Here is a 19455-nt window from a genome sequence, read left to right on the forward strand (position 1 = left end):
AGGATATGGTTAATACAATACAACAAACTGAAATGTAGTTGATGTAATTAGGATCATGTTCCTTTGCCTATGTGTTTCCGAAGATGGCAATTAAATTGGAACATCCTGCAAATTTGCTCTGACATTATAATATTTCTTTTATAATGAACTATATTTTATAAATATATTTAAGAACTGAATTCTTTTTGTAATTCTTTTCTGGTGTAAAGTGTTGATTAAAGGACATTTGGTATAAAGCTTTTTACTGACCATTCTTTTACAAATCAATACTCTGAATAGACCTTGTACAAACTTCTTTCCACATTTTGGTTTCATTCTGTTATAGGTGGATAAAAAAAAGATTAAAATGTGAAAAGTTTATAATTTCGAAAAAAAACCACAACAGACACAGCTAGGATGCTATATAGAGCTAGGTAAAGACAAAATGAGGAATCACTGAAGATTTTCTCAGTAATAAACTAAACCGAATAAAGACACACATCAGTCCCCAGCACACTTATTATTAATTTACCTAAATTATCTACAGCACTTTGGAATATCTCTGACTTTGTATCTATTTTTATGTTCCATTGTTCCTGAAGAAGAAAAAAGCAACTGAACACTGCTTTATTATATTTGTCTTTCCTTCATCATTTAGTACATAAATCAAGTAGCTAGTTTTCTTATTTGAATAGTTTTACATTTGTTATTTCTTGGCCTTTTATAGCTGGCTATGTGATATGGGTTCTTGCTCATTGTTGAAGGCTTATTTCTATGTCATTTGGTCTTTTGTTGATGTTCTTATTGTCGAGCCTTCGACTTTTGTCGAAAAAGTGAGACTAAGCGATCCTACATTCCGTCGCTGCGGCGGCGTCCACAAATATTCACTCTGTGGTTAAAGTTTTTGAAATTTTAATAACTTTCTTAAACTATACTGAATTTCTACCAAACTTGGACAGAAGCTTGTTTATGATCATAAGAAAGTATCCAGAAGTAAATTTTGTAAAAATAAAATTCCATTTTTTCCGTATTTTACTTATAAATGAACTTAGTTTTTCTGCGAGGAAACATTACATTCACTCTGTGGTTAAAGTTCTTAAAATTTTAATAACTTTCATAAACTATCCTGGATTTTTTTACCAAACTTGGAAGCTTCTTTCAATCAAAAGACAGTATCGAGAGGGAAATTTTTATTGATGTTTTTCCTCATTTTTGTTGAGTCTGCGATTAACACCAAAAGTAGGCGAGACACTGGGTTCCGTGGAACCCTTACGAATTTTTTTTATATTTAACTACTTTAAATGCAATAATACATTTTTTAAAGTTATATGTATAATCAATGCAGCAATAATTAACAAATGTCTGAAATGGCTAAATATTATCTTCTAGAAAAAATGGTTATCTGAGTTAGCTAGCCTTTAACGCAGTTAATAGGCTAGACTAGACTCAAATGGTCTGAAAAAAACATATCTGTTCAAAGGCAACAAAAAATTCTGCACAGACTTAAATGTTTTGTATGCTTTACTTATCATGATTGAGTGTATATTAGACACCTGATAAAGGTTCCACTACATTCACATGAGTTTAACATATCACTAATCTATGTGATGAACATTGTCAAAGACATGTACATCTTACAATCATTCAACACACCAAATTAAGTTGGAGCCCATAAATAAGGGTCTGTATGCGACTAAAATCACACTTTTTTTATTTGCATTATATAATGTCTGTCGTACTTACTCTTAGTTGTTTATCCAGGAATATTTTAGTGAAGTATAACTGGTCATCATCCATATCATTTATTTTCTTGTAGTTTAACATCTCCACAATGGTCTTAGCATATCCAATAAATGCTGAATAAGAAAATATAAGCTCTAGCAGTTATTCAATATATATGCTATGGCTGCTATAGAAGTTGTGTGCTAGAATTTTCTGCTGAATAAAAAAATTCTACATTAAACCACCATCAGAAAATTCTGTTCATAGTAGAATCACTTTTATTTCTTATTTTTGTGTGTTACATATCCACTTTTCTATAACATTTATTAACAAATGTTCAAACAGGGATGATTTAAATTTTAAATTAATTAACTGAAAATCACTGATTTAAGGATGTTCGCTACTCTGTTAAAAAATAACAAGCTTTTTAAAAGACTATTATGAATTGATAGTATATTAATAAAGAAACTCAAAAAGTAGAAAAAAATGGAGGGTCCGTGTGCTCATTTTCGAGATATAAGCCATTGAAAATTTGGCGGGAAATAATTCTCTCTAGATTTTTCATATATTTAACATTGGCACCTTATTTGTTTCAAAAACTATGAAAAAATAACAAGAATTTTATAAAATTTTGAAAAATGGCTTCCTAAACTTTATGTAATAAAATTATGAAAAGAAAAGTAGGGGTTAGTGGGCAAATTTTTTTAATGACAATACATAGATAAAACCAGAGGATTCCGAAAATCTGGCAAAAAATCAAAAAATGGAGAGCAAACATCCTTAATCTAAAGTGTTTAACAGCTGTAATTATTTTTGAATTATTTTCAAGAAAAAAAAAATGCAAGATGGACATGATGGAAAACCAATCTGGATCAAAGTTATACCATTTTATATCTAAATATACCTACCCCCACCATTTAAGTATCTACTCTCTATCTGTGGAACCTTAGGATACTGCTTCTAGGGATAAATGAAATATTCATATAAACAAGAGTGAACACGCTGAAATGTCTCGCCTTCTTTACTTATCATTGGTATTATGTTGAAAGTCCTTAATATAAAGCTTTATTACAACTGTTACATAACTTAACATTGACCAATGGAACATGAAAATGATGAACAATGCCAGGCAGACATGTACAGTTAACAATTCTTCCATACCACAAATGTAGTTGACATATTGTTTATAGTTTAGGAACCAGATGCTCTGCAGGGTGCAGCTTTATACGACCACAGAGGTCGAACCCTAAACAGTTGGGGCAAGTATGGACACAACATTTAAGCTTGATACAGCTCTGAATTTGGATTGTGATTAAATAGTTGACACAACATAGGTTTCTGACACAGAATGAATGTGGTCTAAGAACTTCAACTTAAAAACTTAAAAATTTTAAATTGGACATTTACCTATTATGGTCCAAATATCCAAAATCCAAATACATGGTTACATTCAGCCTATCATAGAACCCCAAGAATTCAATTTTTGATGAAATCAAATAATGTTCAATTTTAGACCCTTTAGACCTCAATGTGGATAAATTTGATAACCGGGTTAAAATATTAAGAATCTAAAGGTACCAGTCTTGTATTACAACTCCAGTTTCTGGTGCATGTCAAAACATGGAGGGAAACAAAATAGTCCATTTTTTTCTGAATTTTTTTCTGGACTCAATTTTTTCTGTTTGATTATAGGTTTATGCTGAATTGAAACATATATAGATTTAAAAAAAATCTTGCATCTTTTTGGGGATATCAATCCAGGAAAGTGGAAGGATTTCATGTTTACTGGAAGTGGTGCGGCCTAGTGAAAACAGCAAACAGAAAGTAGAAAAAAAATGTTTTGACTTCAGGGTTACGTAACTTTTTATTCTTCGTGGCTTGACCCACTTTTTTTTCGATTAAATCACAATTTAACATTAGAACATACATGATATGAACATGAAACTTTTTTTCTATGTAGCATTTTTATTTTCTTATTTTCAAAGATCAGCTGTTTAGCATGTAAGCCTATGGAGCAGTCAATTACAAGACTGCAACCTAAATACATGGTTATATTCAGCATATTGAAGAACCCAATATTTTCAATTTTTGTTGGAATCAAACAAAGTTTAATTTTTGACCCTTTGGACCTTAATGTAGACCAATTTGAAAACAGGACAATACTGTGCAATTGAATATTTCTTGCTATTGTGCAAAACTGTGCGATTGAAAATTTCTTGCTATTGCGCAATACTGTGCAATTAGATATTTCTTGCTATTGCGCAATACTGTGCAATTGAAGATTTCTAGCTATTGCACAATACTGTGCAATTGAAGATTTCTTGCTATAGTGCAATACTGTGCAATTGAAAATTTATTGCTATTGCACAATACTCAATATAATAATTTTGAACCCCAAATTTGGACCAACTTGAAAACTGGGCCCATAATCAAAAATCTAAGTGCATGTTTAGATTCAGCATATCAAAGAACCCCAAGCTAAGTTTAATTTTGGACTCTTTGGACCTTAATGCAGACCAATTTGAAAACAGGACCAAAAATTAAGAATCTAAGCCCACGTTTAGATTTGGCATATCAAAGAATCCCAATAATTCATTTTTTGATGAAATCAAACAAAGTTTAATTTTGGACTCTTTTGGCCCCTAATTCCTAAACTGTTGGGACCAAAACTCCCAAAATCAATCCCAACCTTCCTTTTATGGTCATAAACCTTGTGTTTAAATTTGATAGATTTCTATTAACCAATACTATGTTATAGTGCGAAAACCAAATTTCTTCGGACCACACCGACAACGACGCCAACAGCATATACCAATATACATGATATACGACCAAAAAATTTTCAATTTTTCCAGTCGTATAAAAACAGACCAAAACACAAAAACTTAATACTGAGCAATGAACAGTGAAAATGAGGTCAAGGTCAAATAAAACCTGTGCAACTGACAAATAGATCATAAAATATTTCCATACACCAAATATAGTTGACCTATGGCATATCATCATATAGTATTAGATAAAAAGACCAAAACTCAAAAACTTTACTTTGACCACTAAACCATGAAAATGAGGTCAAGGTCAAATGACATTTGCCTGCTAGATATGTACACCTTACAATCATTCCATACAACAAATATAGTAGACCTAATGCATTAAGTATGAGAAAAACAGACCAAAACATAAAAACCAAACTATATATAACCACTGAACCATGAAAATGAGGTCAAGGTCAGATAACGCCTGCCAGCTGGACATGTACACCTCACAGTCCTTCTATACACTTAATATACTAGACCTATTGCTTATAGTATCCGAGATATGGACTTGACCACCAAAACTTAACCTTGTTCAGTGATCCATGAAATGAGGTCGAGGTCAAGTGAAAACTGTCTGACGGGCATAGGGACTTTGCAAGGTACGCACATACCAAATATAGTTATCCTATTACTTATAATAAGAGAGAATTTAACATTACAAAAAATCTGCACTTTTTTTTCAAGTAGTCACTGAACCATGAAAATGAGGTCAAGGACATTGGACATGTGACTGATGGAAACTTCCTAACATGAGGCATCTATATGCAAAGTATGAAGCATCCAGGTCTTCCACCTTCTAAAATATAAAGCTTTTAAGAAGTAAGCTTACGCCACCGCCGCCGGATCATTATCCCTATGTCGAGCTTTCTGCAACAAAAGTTGCAGGATCAACACAAATTATGTTTTAATAATGAATCTATAGACTATGAGGTGAAGAACATCAATAAATGCACTGTTCCTCTGCTCTTTGTGTTTTTGCTGTGCGTGTATTGATTTTGTGCCATTGATGGATACCCCATATCTTTTGTTTTTCTATCAAAATAAATATTACAAAATGTTTTATTTAAACCATATATCTTATCAATTTTTTTTTGTCTTGATAATTCAACGTTTATAAGTTTCCCTAAATTTTTTTTTATAGTTTTCAAGGTTCAATTGAAAAAATAATGGTAACTTAATGGTTTAGTAGTTTTTGAGGTGAAGGTATATAGACAATAGAAGATGGACGTCAAGTGATTGCTACAGGTCACACATTGGATCAGGTGAACTAAAACAAATTTACTTATACTGTACCGGTACTCTGGATTCATTTATTTTTGTAGGTACAAATTTTCGTGGTTTGCGGAAAAAATTAAATATCACAGCTATTTAATTTTGTGGTTTTGGCAAAGTCTGCAAACATTCTTGTAAAAAACTTGTAATTTGTTAAACATAGAAATTTGTGGTTCTCATGTACCCTAGAAATCCACAAAAATTGGTATTTATAGGTTTCATAACGAGTGCGAATTAGATATCGATTGATATCAACTCAAGTTATTTAATTTCAATAATAATAAACGAGCCTATGGCGAGTTTATTATTATTGAAATTAAATAACGAGAGTTGATATCAAGCGATATCTAATTCTCACAAGTTGTTAAACCCATTTCTCTTATGGCAAAAAGTTGTAGGCCTATGTGCGTGGCCTATTTGTTGCGAGTTGTGTTGCTACGGCCGTTTTTCTTTGCAACGCGTACTGATCTTTCTCTTATGGTTGGGGCCTGTTATCTATTGACACGTTATTTCTACAATAATTAACAAATAACTCACTTGTTGCGCCTTAAAATCTTCTTTTTATCAAATTTTATTACATTCTGAAGCGGCACAGAAGCCAGAAAATGTCCGGTGTTTATGTATGACACCAGAAGCATACCTATGACGTCACGTAGTGTAGGGACCAAAGAAGATAACATCTTTTCGCGGAATTTTCTTTAATGAAGATTTTACACTGAAATTGTGATTGAAATTTAATTATGAACTTGTTTTGCATTAGAATAGAGATAACTGTATTGTATTTGAAGCTTTGCGGACGTACATCGGTAGTTTTACTGTCGCATACAGAGGGAAATTGAAATTGGAAGTTGTGCCAGTTGTAATGCCTTTGCTCCGTTACATAACCGTACACGGGTTCCTTTCTTTATTTCTTCGTCCATGATAAGATTTATATTAGATAATGCAGACGATAAAGCAGACGAAAATCGCGAAAACCGGAAGTAAACAATCAGTTGTCAAGAAAAAAAGTAGTCCCAGCATGACCTTTTCCAGTGAATAATGACCTGATCAACGGCCAATGAAAATATTGGAAATTTACGAGATAAGCCAATCAAATTAACGTAATTTTGATATCACTTTTTCATATCACACTCCGTACGGTGTGATACGAAAAATATCTATTCACGTGAGAGTTAGATAACAGGCCCCAACCATAAGAGAACCAACGAATAATAATGAATCCATAGAATCTGAAACCAGTACACCGATATCAAGTTTAATTGGCTGGAGGAAGTTAGCTCTGTCAGGAAAAATAGATCCCAGCATAGATTTGGCTAAGTGTGATGAATGACTAACTCATTTTTAGAATGTGTAGCTTGCTTAAACCAGCTGCTCCAAATTATGAGCCATAAGTTACTTATTCTGTAAGTGCAAAATAATATATTATAATTGTGTATCTGTGTGGAAGAATATATATTTTTTCCTATCAACCTTACCTTTAATTTTGGATCTGGCCATATGAAATTGTCAGCAGCAAACACCACTTTGGCATCAAATGATTTAAACTTTGATAAAATGTCCTTCCTTCTTTCTATAAATACTGTATCACTGCTGTAATGGATAAAATAGTTCAGTTGTAAAATAGAATAAAATTTACAAGGCTGTCTTCGGATTTAAAAGATGGGGTGAATGGGGAATACAGATAATCCCCACTTTTGCATATTATATAAAGTTATTAAGGGACCTAACTGAAGAACAGTAAAAGTGACACTTCCCAAATTTGTATTTGATCTGAGTTTTGTAGTAATAAGTATTGCGTAAAAATTTCATAAAATTTGGCTGAGGCAAACTTAAAGTTAGAGAATGGAAACTTTGTAAAGGGGCATAACTCTAGAACATTTAAATTGAGGCTACCAAAATTCAAACTTGATCTGCATTTTATGATGGCAAGCAATGTGTATAATAAATGTATAAGTTTCATAACATTTGGTTGAGGCAAACTAAAGTTAGAGAACGTTAACCAGCTTTGAGACTCACAGAGAGATAGACAGACAAGGGTGTGTAAGGCGGAGGCATGAACAGTGAAGAGTTGAGTATTTTTGAACTGATTAATCTTGTCAAAAAAGGGTGAATGTAGAAATTCATTTTTTTCAATATTTGTACTATTTCTCCTTAACCTGTATGCATGGTATGTGTAAATCAGCACTAAATGCTGTCTATTGGTATATTCTCCGTGACTGTCCCTTAGAACATTAACTTTGTATACCTATCTGTGTAAATCAGCACTAAATCCTGTCTATTGGTATATTCTCCGTGACTGTCCCTTAGAACATTAACTTTATATACCTATCTGTGTAAATCAGAACTAAATCCTGTCTATTGGTAAATTCTCCCAGACTGTCCCTTAGAACATTAACTTTATATACCTATCTGTGTAAATCAGAACTAAATCCTGTCTATTTGTAAATTCTCCCAGACTGTCCCTTAGAACATTAACTTTATATACCTATCTGTGTAAATCAGAACTAAATCCTGTCTATTTGTAAATTCTCCCAGACTGTCCCTTAGAACATTAACTTTATATACCTATCTGTGTAAATCAGAACTAAATCCTGTCTATTTGTAAATTCTCCCAGACTGTCCCTTAGAACATTAACTTTATATACCTATCTGTGTAAATCAGAACTAAATCCTGTCTATTTGTAAATTCTCCCAGACTGTCCCTTAGAACATTAACTTTATATACCTATCTGTGTAAATCAGAACTAAATCCTGTCTATTTGTAAATTCTCCAAGAGCGTCCCTTAGAACATTAACTTTATATACCTATCTGTGTAAATCAGAACTAAATCCTGTCTATTTGTAAATTCTCCAAGACTGTCCCTCAGAACATTAACTTTATATCCACCAGCCGTACATGTCATTTCTTCTGCTTTCCTCCAGGCATGTCCTAATCCATATACCTTATAAAAAAAAAATTAAATAAATCAAAATCTTTTCAACTTTTTTAAAGTACTGTAAATTCAGAAATTATTGCATGCATTTATTATTGCGATTATTCAAGAATGATTTAATTTTAGATGTGACATGGCTTCTGATTGACTGATGCTGTTTGTTTATCAGCTCATAGACATAATTGAATTATGTGACTGTGATGTCATCAATGTTTTTTCATGGTTTACTCCAGTTTTAAATAGAACTTGAATTAAAAGATAAGAAATGACTGTAATATTTTTCTTGTCTACTCGAAATAACATTTACAATTTGCACACTTTAAAATAACCTGCTATGTTGGTTATTCAGTGTGCACCTCATTTTTTATGTTATTTCGAATAGACGGAAAAAATATTATAGTCAGGGCCGTCACTAGGATTTGAATTCAGGGGAGGCAGGGTTACATTTGGGGCTGTGGATTGAGGCCCTCATAAGAGCCCCCTGCTATTTTTTTTTCTTTCTCTCAGTTAAATGGCTAAAAATGACCTGTTTTCCATCGATTTCCTTACATTCAGACTTATCAGTATTCCTTCAAACCTGGAAGCAATTTTTATGCAAAAAAAAACTGAGATTGCTGTTCGGGTTGAGCTAAGGCACATCTTCTTTTTTATATATACTCTTATTGTATAAAATCTTATTGAAAATATAATTACAGTATCAACCATAGACAAATTAGACATGATAAAAACATCTTAATGTCTACCTGACAAATCACAGGTAAAATTAACAAGATAAAAACAATCAATATCTTTATAAGGATAGATTTCTTATAGGTTTTAACATCTGTTGTTTTACATTAACCAATTACTTATACATTGTGTTTATACTCAACCAGCTAATACTTAAATGATTTGTATCAATATATCATTACATGGCATTACAATGTAGTACAACAGAGGAATTAATAGAATATCTGTAACCAAACAATCATTGGAAGGAGTTAAGTACAACATTCTGAGCTCAGAATACAACTCATATTTACAAATTATTATATGTACATGGAATCTTTTGTATTCTTAAAGTTTCTAATTTTGAAAGATATCTTTGTGATGCTTGTTATAGCCACTGATCATGCTCCCCAACTACACAAATGCATCATGTTAAAAAAGAATAGAACAAAGAACAATGTGGCGTGCATGAAAATACTCTAAAATGATTTTTCAACAATTTGCAATTGCAGTTAATATGCAACGCAGAACCACATGTCTATAAAATTAATATGATGAAAATTCATACTGGTACATGGCCATTTAATTTTGTTAAAGAACTTTTAAGGATTTGGTAAAAACAGGAAGTTGTTAAGTAATGAATCTGAAAAAGCATCACACAGTATATTATGTTTACAAAAAGGTTGATACCAATTTTCATTTTGACCTTGACTGACAAAGGCTGAAAACAACTATAGTCTCTTGAAGTGAGTCATAAAAACTTCTGGAACATGTAAAAAACATCCCCTTTAAAGTCCCTACTTATCTACTAAACAAACCTTGCATTAATTAATGCAATCTAGAAGTATAATAACGTTAGATGGATTTTCTTAAATTTCCATTTATACATGGAAGAGGGTTTTCCCTCAATATATTGATTTTAAAGCCACATGCATGTTTACCTAGTGCATTTATAAAATATTGTTCATATTTTTGTTGTTCAAGGACAAAATCTATTGCATATAAAATATAGTATACTGGTATTATTTTTCCATAATTCATATAAGACCAGAATCTTGTAAAATGGTTGCAGACTGATTTCACTGATTAAAAGCCAGGAAATTATCGTAAACTTGAGACATGACTCACCTGGTGAATGACTGATAAACATACCTTAGTCTTAATTCCATTTTTGTCTGCTGTATATTGGTACCTAGTAAGACTGTCTGTTTCATCTGGTGCTATGGTTATGGCTGTTAATTCTAAAAAGAAAATGCCATTGGTATATATATATATAGTCATATAGAGCTTAAAATTTTTGAAAAATAATTTATTTACTCCAGTTAAGCGTTCACAGTTAGGGCTGTTCAAAAAATAAATGTGGGGGGGGGGGGGGGAGGAAGTCACTATTTTTTACCAGTCACCATGCATACATTTTAAATTGGATATTTCATTTAAATGTTACATCAATCTTTCTTAAATAAGCACCACCATAAAATTTTAATAATGTTCCTTCCTCCCCCCCCCCCTACAATTAATTCTGGTAAAGCCCTTAAAAGTTCCTACAAAAAACTGGTATTTCTCACATCAGTTTAACTTGCACATTAAAATATGACTAATCTAAACTAAAGTAGTAAATAAATGCAGCCCATTTTCATCCAAATGCTAATCTGCTGGTTATACTGTTAAAACACATGGGATAGTAAAATTAGGGATTGTATTAGACTTGATGCATTTGACACCCTCTCTCTGTGTAAGATCATGTCAAAAGTCTTATTAAAAACCATTTAAGTATACAATCATTGACAATCATTATGCTTACCAAATTTAGAGCAAATAACACAAGTAAATGTTCCAAAAACGAACAACAGATAAAAAGATAGAATTTGTTCAGTCTTCATTATCCCCAGCATTCAGCTGAATACTAAAATAAAGATTTTAGAATGAACAAATATATCTTAAATGAAACTTATGACTTATACATTGATGTGACAGATGGAGACAATGTGAACAACCTGTTACTTGTAGTCTGTTGGTTAACAGCTGGAATCACAGTATTAGAGAAAGTGTAAAACTTAGAAGCATTTAAAATTTTGGTGGACACAAATAATTTAGTTTTTTGTTCATTATTTTGTACATACAAATGTAAACAAGGCTGTTACTTTTCTCAATTGAGTTGTTTAACATTTGCCATTTAGGGGCATTTTATAGCTGACATGCAGTTTTAGCTTTGCTCATTATTGAAGGCTGTAATGTGATTTATAATTTTTGTACCATTTGTTCGCTTGTGGAGAGTTGTTTCATTGGCAATTATACCACAATTGTTATCTTTTTTTATTTTCATACAATTTGGTAATTTCTCTATTCCTCCCAACAACTTTTAAAGTAAATTGCATGCTTTACTCCTGCCATTTCAATGTGGATCCAGGTGGGCAGGGGGGATATGTGTGTCGGAAACCCCCTATTTTGAAAGATTAATGTTTTTGAATGTTTTTGAATGGGGGCATGTGGTTGGACCCTCTCCTTTTAAAATGACAGGATCCACTCAAGCTATTCGTCATTGCTTGAGTGGATCAAGAATGCAAAGTCCCTATAGTCCTTACCCCTTCAAGACTGAAGACACCTCAGGCTTGCATATCATTTGAATTTACATTTACATGTATTGCATGTTCATGATGTTGCTTACTTTCAATTCAGTGGCAAATTTTTCATTCATATCCCATGAAAGAGTAATGTTGCAAGTGTTATTACTAAACATGCAGTGAGAGTAACATTCATTCTGTATACAAGCAAGGTTCTGGATTTTGGACATCCTTCTGATGACCTGACGTGGTTGTAGGTACATAAATGCAGAACTTCATATGGGGTTACAAAAAGGTTAACAAGACTTAACATCACAATTTAGAGTGAAGCCTGAGTTAAAATGATACGGAATGTCCAGTGAGGTTTAAACCTAACATAATGACTGCATGTTGTTTCAAAAATCGAGGTTCCTGAGCTATTTTAAAAATCGAAGCGAGAGGCTTTTAACATTGCAGTATAAAATACAAGCTAAAAAGGCTAAAACGTCAAATTTGCAACTTTGTGAACATTGAAAATTGGCTAACAAGGTCATTACAAAAACAGGTTGCTGGGATAAAACTTGAAACTTAAATGTCCAGAGAATAAGCAAGTCCAAAAAAGTGATCAAAAAGTCGTTGAACTTTAGGTTCTCAAGTAAGGTTAATATGCCCCTATTTCAAGATGAATAAACTTACGAAAACATGAAAAATTCACTAAATTCGCCTTCATTGTTTTGATTTTGACCGCCTGACAACTTTACAGAAATTTCAGAGTGATTATAAACAAGGACTCTATGACGTGTAACTTATAATTCCGTGTTTTAAAGATTTTAATGATATCAAGCCAGTCCAGTTCAAACTATTATCAAATACACTTGTTACAGTTTTGTAATTTTTATACTTTGAGGACTGAGCGAATCAGGTGAGTGTGTGAGTTGGTATGTTTTATTTTGTTACATTGTATTATGTTTAGGGAAGGTTAACTTTCTGGTTATAAGACCCGTCACGGCCTGACTGGGGAATTGGGTAGGCAATTATGCTCACATTAATCTGTACCGATACAGGCTCCAAATGTCCTCCTTTATACGCAATAACTCATGTTGGTGATCCTTATAAAGGATGCTCATACGGAGACAAGAAGAAGATCACGTGCATGGTACAATTCTCATATACACATTATCAGAGACATATAATACATAATAATGTATTATATGTCTCTGACATTATGAATATAATTAGCAAAAAGTAGACTACTAGTAATTTCTGGCTATCCAAAAAACTAAATTTAATTACAACCCTGAAATGCACAGGTCATGAATTATGAATGATTTTTAAACATCATTTATATATTTAAATATTTTTTATCTATCCACTCACAACACAGGATTTTTGATGTATCAACAAATTATAACACCACTGTGCAACACGTTTGTTGTTATTCTACTTGGGGACCAATACGTTTAGGGGAGTGAAACATAGTGAAACATAGGCTCTATTTTAGTTTTATCAATGATTGTTGGTTGCTTTACGCCACATAATTAGCACTTTTTATTTTAATGCAGCAAACTTGTGAAGATAATTTCAGCTACATGTATGTTTTCATTTGATTTCATAACGGAATACTTAATTTTCTTGCTATAAATTCTTATTTTCACTTTGACTAATTTATATGTTTTGAAATAATTATAAGATCTTATAATTTATGTATCATTCTCAAATATTGCTAGCTGATTTCTTCTTTAAATACTGGTTTATCGATCTGTACTAATTATTATTATTTGATTATTTTATGTTGACAGTGCACATGTTTATGGCACGCCGTTTTTATATTTATTCAAATTTGAAGATATCTTATTTTTTTTTTAAAACAAGATATCTTATTGAGTATTAATATATCTTTAATTTTTATAAGATATCTTATTTAATTTGAAAGTAAATAAGATATCTCTATTAGTTAATAAGATATCTATATTAGTTTATAAGATATCTCTATAAGTTAATAAGATATCTCTATTAATTAATAAGATATCTTATAAAGTATATAAGATATCTTACTTCTTTATAAAGATATCTTTTAAATACATACTTTATAAGATATCTTATTAATTAAGAGAAATATCTTATTAACTTATGGAGATATCTTATATTAAATATGATATCTTTATTACCAATTAAATAAGATATCTCTATAAGTTAATAAGATATCTCTAAAAGTGTATAAGATATCTCTATTAGTTTATAAGATATCTCTATAAGTTAATAAGATATCTCTATAAGTTAATAAGACATCTCTAAAAGTTTATGATATATATCTATTAGTTTATAAGATATCTCTATAAGTTAATGAGATATCTCTGTTAATTAATAAGATATCTTATAAAGTGTAAAAGATATCTTACTTCTTTATAAAGATATCTTTTAAATACATACTTTATAAGATATCTTATTAATAAATAGAGATATCTTATAAACTAATAGAGATATCTTATTAATTAATAGAGATATCTTATAAACTAATAGAGATATCTTATTAACTTATGGAGATATCTTATTAAGTAAATAAGATATCTCTATTATTAACTATATAAAAGATATCTTATATAGTTAATAAGATATCTTATAAATTAATAGAGATATCTTATATTTTAAATAAGATATCTTATATATTTAATTAGATATCTTTATAAACATTTTAATAAGATATCTTATTTAATATATAAGATATCTTATTTAATAAATCAGATATCTCAATTAATATATAAGATATCTCATTTTGTTATTAAGATATCTCAATTAGTTTATAAGATATCTTATTTAACTAAATAAGATATCTCTTATTTAACTAAATAAGATATCTCTTATTTAACTAAATAAGATATCTCGAAATTGAATAAATATAATAACGGCGTGCCATACATTTTCATAGAACTTTTCAAAAGTTAATATTAAATTTCCCTCTTTACAAAGTACGGTCACCGGCAAAATATTAAGTTCATTATATTGTTGGTGTCGTTAAAATAGCCTCTTTTTTTTTATAGAAATATGTTGTTATTTTTCCGGATTGAAGTAAGATATTTTAATCAGTGCCGGCAAAATAGTCACTGCCTTGACTGATTAAAGGGGAGAAAATGAGAATTTGTAGATGTAATAAATTCATATACTAATCTCGAGATACTAATAGTCAAATGACCTGAGATTTTACTCAAATTGGACCAGCATGTCCTACTGTTCTGACAATTTTAATTTATTTAGATATGTAATTTGTTTGATAGACAAATTATATTCATAACTGTTTTCAGAGCATCAAGACTGACAGTGTTAGAAATTATCATTTTAAAGACCTTTTCAAGCGTACTCAAAAGTTGATCACAAGAACTCTACACAAAAATTTACGGAGAAATGGACGATATTTCGTTTCATATTGTTAAATTTTCTTTTTTTGGACGATGATGGTACATTGATCTGATGGTGTTTATAAATCACAACTCGTTCACTATGCCCGTATTGTAATGTGACGTTTTGTGTTTCAATGGATTGATATATGTACATGTACTACTAGTAAATTATCAAGAGTTCAGGGATTTTTTACAACAAACTGCGTAAAAAGTTTACCAAATTCTTTCATAGATACACGGATTTGGTTTTTGAAGTTTTGCATGTAGAAAACTTTCAAACGAAATAGCACATCCTTATTTTTACGGAGATGTTGTTTACCGAGACAAGAAACTTATATACGACCGAGGTAAGCTCGTCGATCCTTAAATAAACTTATTCTAAATAGTTATTGATCCAACACTGTATTTAGATCTTTGTTTTTATTAGTATAACTGTCGACTTTTTGTTATCAGTAAAAAAAACCACACACTAAATATATGAACTATGCCTTGGATTAAGGTAGTTTCCAACTAATCTTTTATCTTTTTCTCTCTACTTCTTTTGTGTCACTTAATTTTGTGGTCCAATTTATTCAAATGTTGCAATAATATGTAAAGTATGCATGCTCTTATTTATTTATTGTATTGTTAAATGTGTTAAATGGAGATGATTCCATAAGTCTTCATTCAAATAAAATATGTATAAACTAATCTTCAAACAAATCTTTTTTTTTAATTGGTATTAAGATCACCATGTGTAGATTTTGTTTTATGTCATACAGATCAATGATAAATTCTCTTCACATTTCAACAACAGATGTGTTGATATCACAACAAGCTAGACAAATTTTGGTACGAACATTCAATGCATTGTAAACTCCTTTTGGCCATTTCAACAGAATGGTGTTGCCATGTCGTCTTATTTAGAGCACGAAGAGCTTGTAGTATGTTGTACATAGACCACTTGACCAATAGTACTGCTTAGATCATAACGAGATCAATTGACCTACAGAATACGGTTAAAAGATAAAAACGGTAAAAAAAAGTTACTGAACTTTATCATGCTGCCAAACAGAATGATGAATTTTAACGAAAAAAAAATGATATTGTTTTTTAAAATAAGATGAACGCGGTAACCATCATGAATTGGACGAAAACATATTTTTGAGATCTGTAGATATCAGAATTGAATGAACTATATTTATACATGTATACCAAATGTAGATTATGATCATAATATATATATAAGAAGGTGTGGAATGCGTGTCGGAATGAGACAACTCTCCATCCAAGCTTGAATTCATAAAAATGCTCAAATTATTGTTTTACATGCATAACATTAAGCATTATCTTAATAAAGTTCTAAATATAAAAATGCTTTGACATGTGGTAAGTTGAATAGTTGTTTCTAAGTTATATCTCTTTCATCAAAAACATCACTCTGAATCGATCAAAACATTCTTCATTTGTGTATTTGAAAACCATTTTTATTAGAAGTCTTCAAGTAGTCTTGAGTTCAAACAAATAGTATTAAAAAGTTTATTAATAGAAATGTATCTTGATGTAGTCTAAACAACATTTTTTATATCGCTTATAATGAATATAATCTGAAATGATCTGTGCTGGAAGCTTATCAATACGCCCAAAGCTAATTGTTCGGTATCGGGCTTCAATCCATGACAATGTTTTTTTCTGAAAATTTTTCACTAAATATACTATGTTATTATGAATAAGCTTGTGTCCCCCTCAGTCAAAATTGGGGCTAGATTGCTTTGGTTTTTCTGTTAGTATACTCCATTTATATTTTGCTTACAAAACATTTTGATTTTGTATATTTGGGTAACCAATCGATTCATCTGGAAAGCTTTTGATGGAGGTCTTCCACCAACACGTATCATACAAACAGATATTATATAGAACTCATTAATTTGTTTTTTTATAGTGATGACTTTCATTTTGAATTTGACTAATTTTGTTATTTTTTTCATGAGTCCGCCAGCATTCCATCTTTCCTTGGTTGTACATTAAAGGACACCATATGTTTTTCTTTCAGTGCCTTACACAGAATCGTCTATGGAAGTATGAATAATTCAAATGCATAGGTATTTTGCATATATCTGCACTTTCATTGCAAACGAAAACTGCTTTTATAATTTATAAAAGAGGTGTAAAGGAAAAACCCTCTGCATGCAATCATTGAAGTGGACCTAAGAATATAAAAGCTAGCTGCCATATTATACCATAGCGCTTTCCTTCCATTTATCTTTGTGTCTAACAAATATTTCCATCCGTTCTGCCTTTTGTCTAACAAGTATTTCTGTCCCTCTTTTACATCACACCTCTTCGGGGGACTACTGAATAAAATAATTTCGTATCTATTCAGCAGCTGGACAGTGCATGGTCGTGAGGTGAGACGTGGGAGAAATATTCGGATCTGTCAGACTCCAACGTCGAGCGCGTTTGCCTTGCCCGGGTGATGAATAGGATGCAATCAAGTTATGTTCAATGATGCCCAACAATTATTATGTAAGTCTCAACACTCCGGACATGGATATGAATTTATCTTACTGTCTATACATTTCCAGGAATATGATTGGTTAAAAGCGTCCGCGTGCAAACCGTGTATATTTGATATTAGGTTAGTAGGGAGGCGGGGCTTATATCATACACGGTTAGTAGTGGAGTTACGTCCCTTTATATTTCTTATTAGATAAGAAGGGGCGGGGCTTATTTCATACACGGTTAGTAATGGTGTTATGTCCCTTTATAAAAAACAAAACGGTACTGAGAAAAAATCTTAAAAGTTCCAACAGACGAAGAAATTGATGATTAAGATTGAAACAAATTCATAAAACACATTAATTTTAAACCTAACAAGTCGTTATTGTTGGCATAGATCTGTTTTTTTTTAGGATCAATGGAAGTATTTTCTTAGTGCTAACAGTATTGAAAACTTGCTCTCACCCCATATGGATTTAACTGACCCCATATATACCGTATTAGGTCACTATCACACTATGTAACTAATAATGTTCACAGGAATAAATTTTGTCTTTCCGCATATTGCTGTGATGAAATATTATTTGGAAATTTTTCTTACACTGTTATTCAACTGTAGGAATATACTATCACACTGTGTCTAAACCACACCGGCAAAATTTGCTCGGACTCGATGGTATCTAACATCCGGCACAATGACGGAACACCAATAAACAAAAGAAAGGTAGGTTTCTCCTTATTTTTTTTTTTATTTTTTTATGATATCGAAGAATATATATACATATACAACTATTTTCTATTGTGAGATGCAATATTTTCTACAACCGTTCTATATTAACGAAGAAATAAGTCAAAATGCACGTCAAAATGACGAATTGAGTGAACCTTGCCTCGAAATTGTTAAATTTCTCGTTAAATTGTTCACATTGTACGGAAAGAAAGGTACGGGAAGATAGATATTGAAACGGAGATTGCAAATTTAGTTATTATGAGCATCTCAATAATTGTATTTCTGTGTATGGAACGAAAGAAAAGGGTCATGTCAAATTAAAATAAACCGGTTTCGTCAATGTTGTTACTACACAATCACCCGGTTTCGTCTATATATATCACCCGTTTTTTTTTGGTTTTTTTTGAACAAACAATTTATGGAAAGAAACTTTGGCACGGATCTAAACATTGTCTTTCGAGAATTTAAATATATATTTATTGTAAAGTAAACTTGGCGTGTTAAAATCTATTTTAAACGGGCACTTTTGGACATAGTTAATTATGATAATACACATTTTCCTAATGAAAGGCGTATCCCTTATTTCACTTAACTTCAAACTAATTTTAAATGGAATATAAATACTGAATAGCAAACACTGGTATCTAATTATTTTGTAACATTATTATATTTTCTTTGTTTATAATATTAGTATGTAAAGATGAAAAATAAAAGGATGTGTTTTGATTGTGCCATAATTTTAATTTACTATACTATATTATATACACTTAATAGTTTACAATATTTACTATCAATTTTTAATACATTTATGCATTCAATCATTGACGAACAGTCCCAAACCGACTATAGTCTATACTGTTCTGCACAAATTAATCATGCATG

General features: G+C 31.1%; 1 protein-coding gene across 7 annotated transcripts in view; it reads right to left on the minus strand.

The window, feature by feature from the left end:
• Positions 1–18468, minus strand: part of LOC139500981 (procollagen-lysine,2-oxoglutarate 5-dioxygenase 1-like) — a 39794-nt gene extending 21326 nt beyond the window's left edge. For 2 of the 7 annotated variants that reach the window (XM_071289923.1, XM_071289921.1), the window contains exons 1-7: positions 13348–13445; positions 10583–10671; positions 8595–8731; positions 7265–7379; positions 2610–2661; positions 1723–1835; positions 512–575 (exon numbers count right to left, since the gene is read on the minus strand). In XM_071289923.1, the coding sequence (XP_071146024.1) occupies positions 512–575; positions 1723–1835; positions 2610–2661; positions 7265–7379; positions 8595–8692 (442 nt within the window). In that variant the 5' untranslated portion in view covers positions 8693–8731; positions 10583–10671; positions 13348–13445. Of the gene's footprint in view, positions 1–511; positions 576–1722; positions 1836–2609; positions 2662–7264; positions 7380–8594; positions 8732–10582; positions 10672–11231; positions 11378–13347; positions 13446–17584; positions 17619–18444 lie in introns of those variants that run through there. The other 5 variants (XM_071289919.1, XM_071289917.1, XM_071289922.1 and 2 more) reach the window with 4 other exon arrangements.
• Between the last annotated feature and the right edge of the window lie 987 nt (positions 18469–19455).

This window comes from Mytilus edulis, chromosome 13, assembly GCF_963676685.1.
Source record: "Mytilus edulis chromosome 13, xbMytEdul2.2, whole genome shotgun sequence".
Classification (NCBI taxonomy): domain Eukaryota; kingdom Metazoa; phylum Mollusca; class Bivalvia; order Mytilida; family Mytilidae; genus Mytilus; species Mytilus edulis.